The sequence below is a fragment of the Petaurus breviceps genome, unplaced genomic scaffold, assembly GCF_028583685.1.
Source record: "Petaurus breviceps papuanus isolate PSGF00001 unplaced genomic scaffold, PetGlider_PUasm1.0 90881, whole genome shotgun sequence".
NCBI lineage: Eukaryota > Metazoa > Chordata > Mammalia > Diprotodontia > Petauridae > Petaurus > Petaurus breviceps.
Window position 1 is genome coordinate 6,970,629 of NW_027187369.1, and position 18,178 is coordinate 6,988,806.

General features: G+C 43.8%; 1 protein-coding gene across 1 annotated transcript; it reads right to left on the minus strand.

Moving 5' to 3' along the window:
• Nucleotides 1-15,707: 15,707 nt before the first annotated feature.
• On the minus strand, nucleotides 15,708-16,706 carry GPR119 (G protein-coupled receptor 119). The gene has a single exon (XM_069074005.1). The coding sequence runs from the start codon at nucleotides 16,704-16,706 to the stop codon at nucleotides 15,708-15,710; it is 999 nt and encodes a 332-aa protein (XP_068930106.1).
• Between the last annotated feature and the right edge of the window lie 1,472 nt (nucleotides 16,707-18,178).

Consider the following 18,178-nt stretch of genomic DNA (forward strand, 5'->3'; position numbering starts at 1 on the left):
AACAGTGGGGAAGGGAGGGCAGAAGGAGAAGAGTATTTCCTTAATTCTCTTAAAGCAGTCATGTTTAAGGTTAGACCTTGGATATTGTGCTTTCTAGGTGCCTTTCATTGATGACAAAATTCTCAGTTTGTATGGAAGTTGTAGTATTTCCTATTACTAGGTGGAGGGATTTGTATGCAGGGACCATACTGTGTGATCAGTTAGTGGCCCACAAGTCATTTGACCTATGTTTGATTTGGTTTCCTCCTCTGGAAGATGGGGTCAATCCCTGCCCTGTCAGTCTTCCCAAGGGATCCTGAGGCTCCCATGAGAGAGTAGATGGCAAAGCGTTTTTGAATTGTAAAGAACACAATTGTATCTTGTGTTTCTTGTAGTTCTCCCTTCAAATCCTGGCTCCTTTCCTCCCTCAGTGGAGAGGCAGGGAGCTGAAGGGGTGGGGGAGATGAAAAAAGACTGGAGTTAGAGTTAGGAGACCTGACTTTTTACCACGGCTCCTTGCTTGCAAGCTGTGCTGTCATAGTAAATAGCTCTTCCTCTAATGTAGGAAGCCATTAGTATTAGCCATCTTTCCAGATGTCAGGGTCTTCCTGTATTTTGGCTTTTCTCCCTTCACATCCTACCACTTCTTTTCTTTCTTCTTGTTTTTTTTTTAGTAAATATAATCACCAGAATAAATAATTTTTGGTGACTGGGATTTTGGCCAATAGATATCCTTATTTACAAGCTGGTTTTCACTCCTAACATCTCACTCAATCTATCTCTCCTTCTGATTTATGATCCCCTTCAATGGGATCTTCTGAGTTGGTCCATGGCAATTCTGGCTCTGCTGTTGGCTACCCACTCTCACCTTTGCCCCTCTTGGGGCCTCATTTTTCTTGGGCTTGGCACTATCTAAGGGCCTTACCAGTCCTAGCCCTCAACTCCTACCCTCTGATACTATTTCCCTCATCCTGCAGGTGATTTTAGTAGTAGTAGTGTCCTTTCTCTTCCATCTAGTAATCACTTACAAACTACTTATAAACAAGTGCAGAAGACCTAGGAAGTAAAAGGACTGATATATGAAGACTAGGAATAGTTAACTTTTATACCTGTGCTATACACACAATGTATAAGGTCCATTCCTAAACATATATATCGTGCATGCTTTCTCGTTAGAAAACACTTTCCTCTGTGCTCTGATGCTCACGACAGCCTACAAGGGAGCCATTATTTATGCCCCATTTACAGATGAGGAGACAGAAGCCTTAGAGAGGTGAAGTGATTTGTCCAGAGGCCCACAGCTAGTGAGTTGTCAGGGCTTTGACTCAAATTCAAGTCTTGTGAACCCCACCTCCAAAGACCAGTACTGTCTCCATTGTATCACACTTCTCCCTACACAAGTACACAGCAAGCACTAAGTCAGTGATGTGGGGATTTTCAAAATTATCCGATCTGCAAGAAAAACCAGTGAGGCAGAGCTCTGAGCCAATAGCACTTTATTAAAGGATCCATATCTCCTCTAATGAAGTGGGCCTCATATCTTCTTATGATCTAAAGTGACCTGTGTCTTGGTGTGGGCAGTTGATATAAATGTGAGAGACAGGGCTGGACTGGAACTGGATTTATTGTAAGAAATGGAAACGACCCCATATTGGTATGGGAAATTCTAGTTTGGGGATCAGCCACCAAGCTAGGTCAGCTAGCCCTGGAAACAGCCTCCAGGACCTCTGCCTGGTCATCCCATTGGCACTCCAAACTGAAGATGCTGAAAACCAAATTCACCATCTTTGCCCCTAAACTTGTTCATCCTTCTGACTTCACCATCATTCATCAGTTCTTCTATTTTCATAATTTTGTGATTATCTTTGATTTTTTCCTTCTCCTTTATCTTTGACGTTTCTCATTCAGCCTCTTGTCTATTTCATTACCATCCACTTAGATTATAGTTATAGCTTCCTATTAGATCTTCTCACCTCTGTTGTCTAGGCCTTCTAATTGATCCTTCCTACCACTGCCAGAAAAAAATTTATGTTTTATTATTTATTATTAATTGATTATTTATTTATTTTCTTATTTATTTAATTTTGTTAATGTGTAGATCTGGTCATATCACTCCTGCTCAAAAATCTTCACTGGTGCCATATTGTCTCCTGATAGGGACATGATTTGTGCCTTCCAGGGAGCTCTTGGATGAAGACATTTCCCTCTTATCAATTCTGAGTGACATCATCTATGCAACAGTCTTAGAGTGTTGCCCAGGGCACTGAGAAATTAGCTGGCTTGTCTAGTACATGTAGGAAGGAGGGTCTTCCTGACTACAGGCCTAGCTCTCTATCCACTAGGCCATACTGCTTATTTACTGAACTCCTTTGCCTGGCAAGAGCCTCTGAAATCCTGGCTTTTCAGCCTTATCTTGTGTCATTCTTTAGCTCTTGAGCTCTATGTACCTCCCTTATGCCCCTGGGCTCCCCCTTCCCCATGCTGCATTTCTCCACTTCTTAGTCTTTGCTGCTGCTATTCCCCATGCCTGGAAAACCCTTCTTTTCTCCTCTTTGCCTGTTGATTTCCTACTCATCATTTTTAAAAATAATAATTTATTTTTCCCCAATTACATGTCTCTACTCATCATTTAAAGCCAAATTAAAATGTCACCTTATAAAAAATCTCTAGCTAGCTCCCCTGATAGATAACTTTCCTACCTGAGATCGCACATAGCACTTTGCACCTCCATAATGCATTTATCATATAATATCTTACGGTAGAGTTTTCTATATCTCTCGGACTCAGTTGCTTTATTTTTAACACGGAAGAGTTGGACTAGGTGCCTTCTAAAGTTCCTTTGAGCCCAAAATCCATATATATGTTTGTATCAGCTCCCAGGAGTCAGAAGCCTGCACAGATTTGAGCTATGTGGCCTTGGGCAAATCCCTCCCCCTCTCTAGGCCTCAGTTTCCTCCTCTGTAAAATGAAGGAGTTGGACTAGATGGCATCTGAGGTCCTTTTTGTTCATACATCTTTGAGCTTCTGACACTAGGATTGGTGAAGGTTGCTCCTTTGTCTTTCCTAAGTTTTGTATTTCTTCCAGAATATAGTGAAAGTACACAGTAAGTATTTAAAAAAATACTTGACTGCATTTCAGCAAGGACAAGGAGCTTGCTGGAGGTCCTGTATGTAGTAACTAGGAGAGCCTGGATTTGAACCTGTGTGATTCTTGGACATGTACCCTCCCTGATCCTCAGCTACTGTGTGCTGTAAACTTGTCTATAGATTTTTTAAAAAGAAACAGGAACAATTTCATGCATGTAAGGCAGAAATTGAAGATACCTAGCAGCTGCTTGGGACGTTTCCAGGACTCCTAATGAGAGGGCTCTTCTAGCCTGATGGCTGATCTTGGTCCCAACAGCTTGTAAATCCCTGGAACATATGGCCGGATAGCAGCGTGCTAAACTCATGTGCAGTTTACACTGTGGCATTCGATCCATTAGGCGAAGTGAGTTTTTCCCCTACAGCAAGGATGTGAGACTGTGGTTTCCTGACTAGCTGACAGCTAGACTTGCTGTCAGGCTCTCTGTAAAGGCACTTTCAGATGGCCTGAGCTGTCTTACAAATGAGGAAGATTGCCTAGCCAAAGGAGCCTAGCAGGGAGGCTATGGAAATGAGCACTGGGTCCAAAGTGAGAAAGCCTGGGCTCAAATCCTGACTCTGGACAAGTCTGGACAAGCCTTTTCTGTGTCTCAGCTTCCCCATTGTAAAGTGAACTCGATCTCCAAGGTCTCTGCCATTTCTGATTCTCTGGCTGAATTGGTAACTATTGGTAATTGGCCTAGAGGTAAGACCTGCCACTGCAGGGAACTATAGGAGAAAGTTCAGGTCTGGAGGGGAATCTTATGGACCCTTCTTCAGACTCATGGTTTTAAATGCTTAAGACACATTGGATTACAAAGAAAACCAAAGGGGAGTGAAAATAAATATTTTTCCTCATACAAGATAAGAGATACCCTGAAATCTCCTCAGGACCCCCCCCCCCCAGGTTAAGATCCCTCTAATCTAACCTCTTCTTTTAGAGATAAGACCCAGAAAAGGAAAGGAATTTGCTCAAAGTCACACAGCTAGTAAAGAGAGATGAATAACTCGAACCCAGGTCTTCTGGCTCCAAATTCAATATTCTTTCGATTGCAACATAGGTGTTGTGACCTTAGGTGGAGTTTTTTCTCTCTGAGCTTTAGTTTCCCAATTTGGGCCTTAGTTTTGATCTTATAAAATGAGAGGATTGAACCAGAATGCAGTGAAGCACACAGGAAGGAAGGAAACGAGCATGTATTAAGTACCTACTATGTGCCAGGCCTGGGCCTAAGTGCTTTACAAATATGATTTCATTAGGTCCTCACAACCCTCGGAGATAGGTGCTATTATAATCCCCATTTTGCAGTTCAGGAAACTGAAGCAGACAGGTGAAGTGACTTACCCAAGTTCCTGCAACTAGTGAGTGTCTGAGGGTAGATTTGAACTTTAGGCTCAGCACCATTCCACTTTCAAACAGTATTTTTTAAAAAAGCAGCAGGTGTCTGTAGCTGAGATCCTTTATTGAGTGGGGAGCTGCAGAGTGATTGATGTTGCCAGGGTGACTCCATAGGAGATGAAGATACTTCATCCCAGCCCTTGACCCCTGGAACCCAGGAGAGTAAGATAGGACTTCTTGTCCTCTGCAATGAAACTGTGGCTTCTTCTCCTCCTCTCACGAGCACACGAAGCATGCATGCACGCACACACAGACTCCCTTCACATCCATGTACAGTGGTCTTGGGATGAACCTTGTCGCTCTTCACCTATTCCTGGGAGGAAAAGAACAGTGGATGACTGAAAAGTTGGAGCTTTCCCATCATCTTTCAGGGACACAGACCACGGTGTGGTATCCTTGGCTTGGCTTGACAACTGCTATCATCCTCGTATTCTCTTCAGCTAAGGTGGTCAGGATAGGGGCTTATAAATATTTGCAAGAATCATGGAGGAGGCGCATCTAGGTGGAGCACTGACTCTGGAATTAGAAGGACCTGAATTCAAATCCAGTCTCAAACACTTGACACTTAATAGGTATGTGACCCTGGGCAAGTCACTTAACCCTGATTTCCTTGGGGGTAAAATCGTGGAGGAAGAGTCAGATTTATTGTAGTTCTTGCAGGTACATTGCTGGCAGTAGCCCCTGTTATCTGGCTTCCATAGAGCTTTTTGGTTTACGAAACCCAATATCTCAAAGATTTGAAATATAAGGCTAAAAACAAGTTTATATCATCTACCATATTTACATTTGCTGTGATAGGCAAAAGCATCCAGTTCCCAAGGGTGCAACTTATGGTAAGCATGGACATTATGGTGTCTATCAATTAAAGTTTGCCAACTATAGCTAGAGTATGCTGGACACCACTGTGGGCCCCTAAGAGTCTTAAACCCCTGCTGAGTAGGTGAAGATAAAACCTACAGATTCTTTGAGGGTTTTGTTTTGTTTTGTTTTGCTTTTTGGAGGGGAGAAGGTAGGGCAATTAGGATTAAGTGACTTGCCCAAGGTCACACTGCTAGTAAGTGTTAAGTGTCTGAGGTCGGATTTGAACTCAGGTCCTCCTGAATCCAGGGCTAGTGATCTATTCACTGTGCCACCTAGTCGCCCCAAGGTTATTTTTATTGACCCATTCCATAAAGCTATTAATGGAAGCCCTGATACTCAGTGGATCATGAAACCAGTGTACACAGAGATGTGCAGGCTTATATGTCTGTTCTCAGGAAAAGCCAGGGTCTTGGAAAGGGTTATAATTTCCATTATACTATTGGTGGATCTTGTCATACTGCGTGGAGAAGGCACAGTACCCTCCAACATCATCACTACTGTTGTTCAGTTGTTTTCAGTTGTGTCCAACTCTTCATGACCCCATCTGGGGTTTTCTTTTTTTTTGCTTTTTGAAGGGCAATTGGATTTTAAGTAACTTGCCCAAGGTTACACAGCTAGTTTGTGTGTGTGTGTGTGTGTGTGTGTGTGTGTGTGTGTGTGTGTGTGTGTTTGAAGTGCCTGAGGTCAGATCCAAACTCAGGTCCTCCTGACTCCAGGGCCAGCACTCTACTCACTGCGTCACCTAGCTGCCCCTATAATATGAGAAGACATTTTACTCATATACTTTTTTTTTTAGATTTTTCTTTTTGATTTTTGGAGGGGTGAAGGTAGGGCAGTTGGGGTTAAGGGACTTGCCCAAGGTCACATGGCTAGTTGTTTGTGTTAAGTGTTTGAGTCTGGATTTGAACTCAGGTCCCCCTGACTCCAGGGCCAGTGCTCTATTCACTGCTCCACCTAACTGCCCCCCCCCATCTGGGGTTTTCTTGGCAAAGATACTAGAGTGGTTGGCCATTTCCTTCTCCAGTCATTACCACTAATGCATATTAATTTATAAACTTACTGCTTAATAAATAAAATTTAGGACAGTGAAGAAAATGTACCTCGAGGCATTGATCCTTATTTTTCACCTCTGCCTTGTGTTTAGGATGTGAATGTGATGGGCGTGACCCTAAAGTTTCATTCCTATTTTACTGCATTCTAGACTAAGCAGGAAGCTTACCTCCACTTCTGCCCACACATTAGACCATACCCCATTGGTGCTGTCAGTGTTGATAACTTCCTCACTTGGACACCAGTAGCATCTTATTTCACTGAACTATTGTAAAATCCGTATTTCACTGAACTATTGTAAAAATCGTAGGGCTTACAACTAGAAGAGATTTTAGAGATTATCTGACCCAGTCCCTTCATTTTATTGATGGTGAAACTAAGGCCCAGGCCCAGTGAGTAGAGTGCTGGCCCTGGAGTCAGGAGGACCTGAGATCCGGCCTCAGATACTTAACAGAAAAAAACAAAACAAAACTAGCTGTGTGACCTTGGGCAAGTCACTTAACTCCAAATGCCTTCCAAAAAGCAAAAAAAACCCCCAAAGTAAAAGAAACTAAGGCCCAGGTATTTGTCTCAGTATTTGGGCAGCTAGGTGGTGCTGCAGTGAATAGAGTGCTGGGCCTGGAGTCAGGAAGACTCTCTTCCTGAGTTCCAGGCTGGTCTCAGACATTTACTGACTATATGACCTTGGGCAAGTCACTTAACCCTGCTTGCCTCAGTTTCCTCATCTGTAAAATGATCTGGAGAAGGAAATAGCAAACCACTGCAGTATTTTTTGCCAAGAAAACCTCATATGGAGTCATGCAGAGTTGGACATGACTGACACAACTGAGCGACAACAACAAAATTTGTCTCAGTCTGGTCCATGCATTTTAAGCTCTTAAAAGTTTCAAGAGGAAGCTTCACTCCTGAGGAAGCAACGTAAATCCTGCATCCCACAGACACTTAGAAATAGCCTTTGACACTGGCCCTCCTGGTTCTCCTTCCTCCTGTTACTCTTTCCAGTCACCTTTGCTGTGTGTCCCATGGGGCTCTGTCCCAGATCCCCTTCTCTCTCTGTACTATTGTGATAGTAATGGAATATAAAGATTCCCCTGTATTGGCTTGGTTTTCAAATTGATTGTGTTAAAACCCAGAGCTTGTTAATCCCACCTGTGGGATGGACTTGTTGATGTGAAAAGAAAGTCCTGAACTGGGAGGAGCTGGTGACGTAGATTTGGAGAGACACAAGAGAGAGGCAGAAGAACTTTTTGGAAGCAGCACCTCGTGGAGGCAGAGAGAGAGACTGAGAGAATTGCTGGGGGCCACTTTGAATTGCCCTGGACTTTTGAGACCTGCCAAGGACTGAGGAGACATGGCTGTTTTGCTGGTACTTTGTCTGTCTGTTTTGATGTTGTTTTGCCAGATTTGTCCACTGGTGAAAGACAGTCCTGTTGTTGAAGAAGTTCTGGAACCTGGCTGTTGGCTAAGAGCTCCTGAGACTGTCCTGCAGACAGAGAGTGAATACTGTCCACTGGTGAAGGACAGTGCTGTTGTTGCAGGGGTCTGGGAACCTTTCTGTTGGTTCAGAAGCCCTGAAGAAGGATTTTCTTGTTGTATGTTTACAGAAATCCTGGGAGAGGGTTTTGCTAATGTTTTCAGGGGTTCTAGGACTGTTCTACAGACAGAGGATGAATTAATGAAGAGACTGGCAATGTATCTTGTGGCCTTGCTAAGCCTTGTCTCCCCAGGAACTAAGATTGCTGAGAACTTGCCTCCTGTCAAGATGAAGAAAAGACCTCCATTTGGGTATTAAGTGCTGTGTTTAAACTTGATGTAACTCTGGGGTAGATTCAATTGTGATCCAGGGGTGGGGAACTTTTGACCTTTTTGTGTTCTATGGTTGAACAAATGAATGTACTTTACTTATGTTTGGAAACTAATCTCCATTTGAGAAGAGGGGCTTTGTGGTGTACTAAATGAAGGTATAGCCTAGGGGTGGAGAAGTATTTAGAACAGGGACTTTGTAATTGATTGAATGATTGGAAGGTCCTGGGGTGGGGTAGTGCTTGGAGATTATTTAATCACACTTAGTAAATGCTGTATTTTGAATGATGTCATGTTTTGACCTTCTCTGTTCTTGGTTTGTCACTGAATGAAATGGAGAGCACCTATGCTGGCATTTTGAACCTTGGGAAGTTGCCTTTGCTTGGCATTACATTACAACTATTTCATTCAGTAATCTTACAATTTACCATGGGTTTAATTATCATCTCTATACTGATGATCTTCATATGTGTTTATTTTATACAGCCTTAGTCTCTTTGCTGACCCCCAGTCTTCCATCTCCAACTGCCTTTCTCAATGTGGGTGTGCTGTATGTATCTTTTTTTTTTAAAGCAATAGGGGCTAAGTAACTTGCTCAAGGTTACATGGCCAGTTATTTCTGGGTGTGGTGCTGAGTATCTGAGCCCGGATTTGATCCAGGTCATCCCGACACTGGAGCCAGTGCTCTTACTCGCTGAGCCACCTGGCCTCCCCTTGCTGTATGTATCTTAAACTCAGCATATCCATAACTGAACCAATTATCTTTCCCTCTAAACCCTACCCCCTTCCAAACTTCCCTAATATTGTGAAGGGCACCAACCATCTTCCCAGTCTGCCAGGCTCCCAACACAAGTGTCATTCTTGACTCCTCATTGTCTCCCTTCTCATCTCCATCTTTTGGTTTACCTGGTTTCCTTCAATTCACAACTAAAACTCCATCTTCTATAGGAAGTTTCCTAACCCCTCTTAAATCTGGCACCTTCCTTATTTTAATTATTTCCTGTTTATCTTGTTTATCTAGCTTTTTGATGCATATTTGTTTGCTTGTCTCCTCCATTAGATTTTGGGCTCCTTAAGGGTGGGGACTGTCTCTTGCCTCTTTTTGTAGCCTCAGTACTTAGCATAGTGTTTTGTATATAGCAGGCACCTAATAAGTGGTTATTAACTGACTACCAGATTTATTGTAAGGAGGTTTGTTATTGTTTTTGTTGTTCAGTTGTTTTTCAGTCATGTCTGACTCTTCATGACCCCATTTGGAGTTTCTTTGGCAAAGACACTGGAGTGGTTTTCCATTTCCTTCTCCAACTCATTTTACAGATGAGGAAACCGAGGCCAGCAGGGTGAAGTGATTTTCCCAGGATCATATAACTAGTAAGCTAGGAAGAGGAGTCTTCCTGACTTCAGGCCCAGCATTCTACCCACTTCAGTGCTATCTAGCTGCCCCAAGAAGGCTAGTCCTTTGCTTTTATTTGACTAGCCCACAGAATCTCCAAGTTGGAAGGGATCTCAGAAGGCCTTACTTCCAGTTTATTTGTTTGTTTTTGCTTTTTTTGGAGGGCAATTGGGGTTAAGTGACTTGCCCAAGGTTAGTTTTTGTGTTAAGTGTCTGAGGCTGGATTTGAACTCAGGTCCTCCTGACTCCAGAGCTGGTGCTCTTTTCACTGTGCCACCTAGCTGCCTCCCTTCCTTCTAGTTTAAACTACACCCAAACAAGAATCCCCTCTAAACCATATTGAAAAGTGCACACACATCCTTTCCTTGGATAAACAATAATATAAAAATAAATATTTAATAAATACATTAAATGTTAAATATAAAACAAATATAAAAGTACATAAATAAGTAGTGAGGGGGGGAAGGAATCCACTGCACACTGATGTAGCCCATTCTCCTTTTAGCCAGCTGTAATCGTTAGGGAGTTTCCCCTTTTCTATCAAGCCTATATGTGCCTCTTCTCCAACCCTTCAACTTTCACATGTTCCTTGTTCCTTGTTCTGCCATCTGACACTAAGCAGAACCAGTCCATTCCTTCTTTTACATAACAGCCATTCAAATACTTGAAGACAGCTATTGTGTTTTCCCTAAGGCTTCTCCAGGCTAAACATTACCAGTTCCTTTAACTCAGATCTGCAAAACATTCGGCCAGTGGGCCACTTGCATCCTGCCAAGGGATTTCAGGTGGCCCGAGAAAAATGTAGAAGATGTAACAAGTGCTTTGTCAATGCCCTGCTTAATCTACCCTCTACCAGTCACTCTTGTGCTTGTCATGTAACTTGGTGGGTGGGTTGCCACTGTGCACTCTCTCCTGTTTGTCATGTGACTCGAGGCAACCAATCATTGTCAGTCTGTCTCCAGTCTGAGAGGAGTGAGGGTCCTTCTTTTCACTATTTTCAGTTACTAAATGTAAACGGTAAGAAAACCTGAAAAATGTATTAAAACTTGTACCACTTAGCAAAGTAATTGTTAAAAAATATTAGTGTGATTTCATGATAAACAAAAATCTTAAGTAATAAGTGTAATTAGTTGATATTAATTGAAAGTTCCCTTTTTAAAAATATGGTTTACTTGCAAAATAGTTTAATCATTAATTATACCTTTACTTGGAAATAGAGCTGCTAAAAAGCTATCTGCAGCCTGAAGAAGTTTAACCTATTTTAATTTTGGCCCCTATCTACTGCCAAGTTGTACAGGTCTGCTTTAACTGATCCTTATGATGCGACCTGGCAGCCTTTTACTGTTGTGGGCACCTTCACTCAGCTTCTCAGTGTCCTTGCTAAAATATGGTGATAAGGCTTCAATTTCGACCTCTACTTTTATTATCTTCCCAGAGTAGAGGAGAATGGGACGATCATCTCCCTTATTTTGGACACTTCTTTCCACCCAGCCTGGGATCATAATACCTCTTTGGGCTACTATAACATACAGTTGATTTATTTATATATTTATATATACTATTTATATAGTCCTTTTACAGACCAAGGGCTTTTTCTGACTAGCCATGCCTCTTCCATCTTGTCTTTGGGAGGTGGATTTTTGAAAACCCATGCATTTATCACTATTCAATTACATCTTACTAGATTTGGCCCGGTGTTCTAGTCTGTTGAGATCTTTTTGGATTTGAACCATCATCCAAAGTATTGGCTGTTGTACCCCTTTCAGCTTTCCTGTCTGCAAATTTGAAGAACATGTCCAGAAGGCTGAGGGTTTATATTCCTTCAAGGTCGCTTCTTTCTTGGCTTGGAGGCCATGTGGATAGTGGGAAGAGTTATTCTAGTCCTGGTAATTCTATTTACCAACTTTGTGACTTTGGGTATGTAACTTCACTTTATCCTTTTGGGACTTAGCTTCCTCATTTGGAAAAAGGGCATAATAATCCTGGCTGCAATCACTTTGTAAACTAGAATGTGTTTTGTTACCATAAAGCATTTAAATTGTTATTAAACCTTATTCTGTTATTTGTTGATAACTTATATATACTTCATCATTTAATAATAGCATCACTAGAACATTTTAAGGTTTGCAAAGTAATGATCATATGTTATTTCATTTGATCCTTGAAACAGCTCTGTGAGGTGAGTGCTATTATCACGTCCATTTTACCGAAGAAGAGATTAAGGCTGTGAAAGGTTAGGCAACATTCAAACTCAGGCCTTCTTGGCTCTAAGACTAGCTATCATGACCCATAGCTGCCTTTCTAGATAGAGAAGAGGCAGTAGAGTGTAGAGGATAGATCAGGGGTGGGGACCATCTGTGGCCTTCTAGGTTCTTGAGTGCAGTCTTGTGACTGAGTCCAAGTTTGACAGAATCAATACTTTTATTAAGGGTATTTGTTCTGTGAAGTTTCGATTCAGTCACAAGACCACACTTGAGGACTTTGAGGGCCACAGGTTCCCTATCCCTGGGATAGAGTATTAGATGTGGTATTGGGAAAAGCCAGGTTCAGATCCCACCTCAGATATTTATCAGCTGTGTGACCCTGGGCAAGTCCATTAACCTCTCTGAGGCTCACTTCCCTTTACTGTAAAAAGAGGGGTGTCAGAGGGTTGTGGGGATGAAGTGAGATAATAGATATGAAGTGCTATGAAAACCTTTGCGGGGCTTTATAAATGTCAGCTATTATTATTATTATTATTATTATACTGTAGCAGACTCAAGTTACTCCTACAAGGTCTTAGACTATTTTATTTTTTGTTTTTTTGGAGGACAATTGGGGTTAAGTGACTTGCCCAAGGTCACATGGCTAATAAGTGTGTCAAGTGTCTGAGGTCGGATTTGAACTCAGTTCCTCCTGACTCCAGGGCCAGTGCTCTATTCACTGCCCTACCTAGCCGCCCTGAAAGACTATTTTTTAAGGCATTTTGAACTGATTTAAGTGTGGTTTCTTTGTAAGTTCTTTCAGTGACTTCACATTGAGTGCCTGATAAAATCTAAATGTTCACCCTCCAGTCCTTCCCTTCATCTGGGAGTCTTCATCAAATAAAGGCATTAGATTGCTTTGGTATAATCTGTACCTTGGCTCTTAGTGGTTTACTAAACACAGTGTTCCTAATGATGGTGTCTTAGGGTCAGGTGTACAATCATAGCCCCACCCCAAATCCCCATCTACAGTGTAGTTTTTCCAGCCACCCTTTGTGTTCAGAGGCCACTTATTTTTAACATCCCGGGGGTAGGGGCGGGGCACAGAGATTCAGGCTTTCAAGTAGAATTGTCCAGTTTGTCCTGATGGCCCCTAATATTTAAATTTATCGGACCACAGAATTTAGACCTAGAAGGGGGTCTTAGAGATGGTCAAGTCTACTCCCTAGCCCCTCATTTTATAGATGTTCGTGAAACTGAGGCCCAGAGAGGGGAAGTCATTTGCCCAAGGTCACATTTGAATCCAGATCTTCCGACTACAAAGCCTATTTCCACTGTAGCTCTCCCTGAATTTAGGCACCTGATTGTTTTATTCTGGAGGATGTGAAGCAGAACTGTGGAGTGTTATCTGATCTCCCCAGCTGACCATGAACACCCTGCACTAGATGTCTTATGGCAGGCCCAACTGACTCAGCATATACCTCTGCAGCTGCCACACACACTGTCCTTCCCTCCTCGTGGTGGTCAAAGATGGCCATTTACCAGTCATGGGAAAGGATAGCGTATGGTCTAGGCTTTTCTTCAAGAAAATCTCAAGAATTTTCTCCTAAATTGTCGTATTAAGGAAAAAAACCACAGCTCTAAAAGGTTCTGTCAAAATTTGATCCATTTTGGGCCAGTAAGGCTAAGGATATCTGGGGAAGGAGAGTATGGTGGGTTTTTTTGTTTTGTTTTAGCAGTGAGAAGATGACTGAAAACACATGGGTCATCCTGGGAGAGCCAGAATGAAAGGGGTTGATCAAAGTATTAGAGAAGTAGGAAATATAAGGTAAGCCTCCAGGGCAGGTTATAGGTCTGGTTTGGGGAAAATTAAATCCTGGTGAAGAGCAGAATGAGAGGCTGTGTGTGTGTGTGTGTGTGTGTGACATGTGTTCTTGTAATGTCACAGAATTGTAGGAATTATCTGGATACATATCTGATCTTTAAAATTTAAAACTTTGAGAATATCTAAACAAATCCTTCATTAAAAGATGAGGAAACTGAGACCTTGATTAGGTGAATTGCCCAAGATCTTGCAGTTAGTAAGTAGCAGATCTGGCATTTATCTGGGCTGTGCACTTATTTTGAAATGTGGTTGTTACCACAGCCCAGAGCCCTCCGGTACCTTGCTGATTTAGTCATCAGATCAGGTGTGGTTTGTCCTTATCAAAGGAGATTTGACTCTGAAGCCTGATTCAACAAAAAGGGATTATTCCTCACTGTGGTAAAATGCCTCTAAAGCTTACTTTCCCTTGCCCTCTGTCTCGCTTGTTTGCTCAGCTGCCTTGCTAGGAGACAGCTCAGTTTAAGGACTTGGGATATATTGGTTTGGGTCCCACTAGAGGAGAATTCTACAGTGAAAGGTTAACTCCTGCTGCTGATTGCTGACTTTGACAATCCTATCCTTTAGGAATTTGTTGTAGGAAAAGACTGTGGGGGGTGAGAGGTCAGTCTTATATATTTTGGGCTGGAGAGTGAGTTGAATTCATGGGTCACCCCTGCCTCAGTCCTTCCCCACCCAACCCCTATAGATCCACATTTCCTCATTGACTAGTCTTTGAATCTCCAGGCCAATGAGCTGTTCATGTATCTGTGCAAAATGTGTAGCTTTGGGACTGGCTGAAGAGCTTACAGGGTCAGGCAGTGGGAGGGGTGGGGAGTTAATTTTTACGCTTCTTGAATTTCTATATACTGGAGAAACTCAGGTCTAATGTAAAATTCTCAAGTGCCAAGTGATTCTGTATTTCCCAGGCAACAGGTTGCCCTCCACCCCCACTCTCAGAGGCTGCCTCAAGTCAGCAGGAGTGGTTAGGGGACATGTACATTGGAAGTGCCAGAGGAGCCAGGTCTAGATTCAGAGGGAGGCGATTGCTGAAGAAGAGATTGGGGTGAACACAGATGTCAGGCTCTGGGGAGGTCAGGTTAGGTGACCCTAGGTGGTTCTAAGGTGTAGATCGTAATGGTGATGTTATTGATGCTATTTCAGCGAGGCCCCCTAACCTCCCCCCTTCTTTCTCTCTCCCCAAAGTCCCAATATCCTGGGCTTTGAATCTTAAGGCTCCTAGAGACATTACTGCATTGAAGGCAACAAGCATTTATTGAGGACCCACTAGCTACATATCACTGATGTGGGCCAGCAGCAGGCAGGAAGCATCTCAGGGACTCGCTCCTTAGTCACAGAGGAAAATGAGGAAAGGGGAGAAATGCTTTGGGGAATTAAGTTTGCCCCAAGGAGACACCTTTTTGAATACTATGAGGTTGGCCACAGTGCTTGGGAGAAACCTGCTGGTACAAATATTCTTACACAAATACAAATACACAATATGAAAATCTCAATTGACAAGACAAATCCAGGGTGATCCTTGTTCTATGCAAAGATCCTTTGAAGTAAAATTTGATTTGCACCCAACTTTCAGGGCCACAGAGTGGCCTAGTCACCCTAAACAGGAGGAGAAATTGGCTTATCCCAACTGATGGCTTAGGGGCCAGGGCTCTTTTCCAAATGGGGCGATTTGGAGGGGCAGAGGTCAGGGACCGTGCCTCAGGCAGACTGAGGATACTGACAGTGGGGTTTATTTCCCGGGCTTGAGTGGATATAGCTTCTGGCCTTTCCAGTTCAAGGGCCAGGAGGGTAGGGAAGGAAGAGAGTGTTTTACAGAATCATAGGAGGTTAGACCTGGAGAGGGACCTTCCTTAGGACATACAAGGAATCAGAATGTCACAGGTGGAAGGAACCCGAGACATCATGTGCTGTGTTCTCATTTTGCTAAGGCCAGAGTGGGGAAGGGGATCTGCTTGAGGGCATATAGCAAGGAAGTGGCAGAGCCATTACTTGACCCCGGGGATATTTGCAAGCTTCTCTGCCCTTACCGTCTCTGCCCTACAGGTGGGTATGGGAGATGGTGATGATATGGCAGGAACTTTCCCTGGGTTCCCTTGGGCCAGGATCCCGGGGGAAGATGAGAAAGAAGAGCAGAACAAATTTCTTTTTCATTCCCACAGCCATCTGGTAGAGCTGCATCCTCACGTCCTTCTGCCAGTAGGCATAGATGAGTGGGTTGAGAAGAGAGTTGCCTACACCAAGCAGCCACAGGTACTTCTCGAGCACTTGGTAGAGCTGGCATTCCTGGCAGGCAGCCTGCACAATTCCGGTGATGAGGAATGGGGCCCAGGACAGTGTGAAGCTCCCAATGAGTACAGCCACAGTTCGGAGGGCCTTGAGGTCCCCAACAAGCCTGGAAGGACAGTGGCCTTCTGGGGCTCCTGCATGCTCTATCTTGCGAATCTGCTTACTGTGCAGGGAGGCAATCTTGAACATGTCACAGTAGAAGAAGATGAAGAGCAGCAGGGCTGGGAAGAAACCCCCACAAGACAGGGTCAGGATGAAACGGGGATGGAACACAGCAAAGAAGCTGCAGGGGCCTTGGTATGTACCCTGCTGGAAAAAGGGCACACACAGTGGGAGGAAGCCAATGGCATAGGCTACCAACCACAGTCCAGCCACACAGGTCCCAGCCCGCCACCCGTTCATGATCTGGAAGTAGCGGAAGGGCTTCTTGATGGCCAGGTACCTGTCAAAGGCAATCAGCATCACGGTAAGGACTGAGGCAGCCGAGGAAAAGGTGACGAAGGCCATTCGGAAGCTACAGAGGATCTTCTGTGCTGACTGGGATGAACTGGAGAGCTGCTCGTCGATGAGGCTGAAGATGGCCACCCCAATGAGGGTGTCGGCCACAGCCAGGTTCAAGGTGAAGCAAAGGCTTATGCTGTCATTCTTCTGGATCAGCAGAAACACTGCCACGGCCACTAGTGCATTGATTGCGATGATAAGGCAGGCCAGGGTAGCAAGGATCACCCCAAAAGAAAAGGTGGAACCCATGGCTTCCGGTCACAAAGGTAGGCTCACTCTCTGCTCTGTTGTCTTAGGGTGCAGTGAGGGAAGGCCCCATGCCCTTGTGAGCCAACAGAATGAAAGAACTCCTCAGAGCCACAGAGCTTCAGGGCTGCCCACCACCTCCCTCTCTCTGTTCCTCATTAAGGATCTTCTCACTTAGATTTTCTTTTTCTACAGGGCTGTGGGAGTAAGCTGGGTCACTGGCAGTTTCAATCCTCGGACTCCCGCCTCCCCCGCTCTCTGAGGGCAACAATCCCAGTGTGCAGACTGGTCCTCCTTCCCCTACTCCCGCCCCCCACCTGGGCAAGTCCCTCCCCCTCCCATAACCAAGTTACTAGACAACTCCGAAGTACCTGGCACACACTGTCTCACTCTGACTGCCTCTCATCATTGCTGCTTCAAGGGATGGGGCCGTTTGTCAAGTCTTCTGTCTGTTTGAAGATGCAATTGACTCTAATCAGGCTCATTCCTCCTTCATAACACAAACTAAATTTCTGCTTCTTTTCTTTCCAAACCTCAAGTATTAGCAAAATAATTCTTCTTGGTTGCTATTATTAGCACCTTTCATCTAGCAATCAGGCCAGATGATCAGAAACAGCTGTATGGAGAAAGAGCCATAGGCACACAGGAACTGCTTTCAGGGTCCAAGGTAATTTTCTCAAGTACAAAAGTTCGGTGGGGGAGATTGGGTGACTTAAATCACCAAGGGAAAAAGGACTAGATTCAAATCCTAGTTTCACCATCTCTTAGCTTTGTTGCTCATGCCCAGTGAGTTTGAGCCTCTTACTTCCCCTCCTTCCCCAAGCCTCATTTTTTCTCATCTGTAAAGGTGGGGGGGGGGGCAGGAAGATCCTTGAACTATACATCGAACAGGATTGTTGTGAGCAGCAAATGAGATCCTAGTTGTGAAGTGTGTTCTAATGGAACACGATAGTACTATGGATGGACATATGGCCACACTGGCATGGCTGTTCCCATTGTTACTTCTTGTACCGGTAGTGCAGCTTTTAACCCTATGTGATTTTTGTCCATTTCTTTTGGTAATTCCTCCAAGGAAGATCTTCCCAGTGTACTGGAAGCCTTTCTTTGGCCATTTTGTGGGTACCGGGCAGCATTTGGGCTAGCCATGTCTTATTCCATCCTCTTACTACATGACTAACCCATCTCCTCATTTGGTCACATATTTGCATGTTCCCACTGAGATATTTTATATCATATACTATTTATATACTTCTAGAAGTACAGGCTCCGCTACCTACTAGCTGTATGACCTTCGTCAAGTCACTTTAGTTCTCAGTCACAATCTCCTACTCTGTAAAACTAAGGGTTCGGACTAGATCATCCCTAAAGTTCCTAATAGCTCTGGCCATCTATGCCCTATTTTAGAAAGTCCCTCTCAGCTCTGAATTTTGGGTTCTATAAGGCAAGCAGTGGTGTCAAACTGAAGTAGAAATGGA

What these genes read in the sequence shown, in the direction of transcription:
- GPR119 (XM_069074005.1), bottom strand. Translation starts at nt 16,706, where the DNA reads ATGGGTTCCACCTTTTCTTTTGGGGTGATCCTTGCTACCCTGGCCTGC.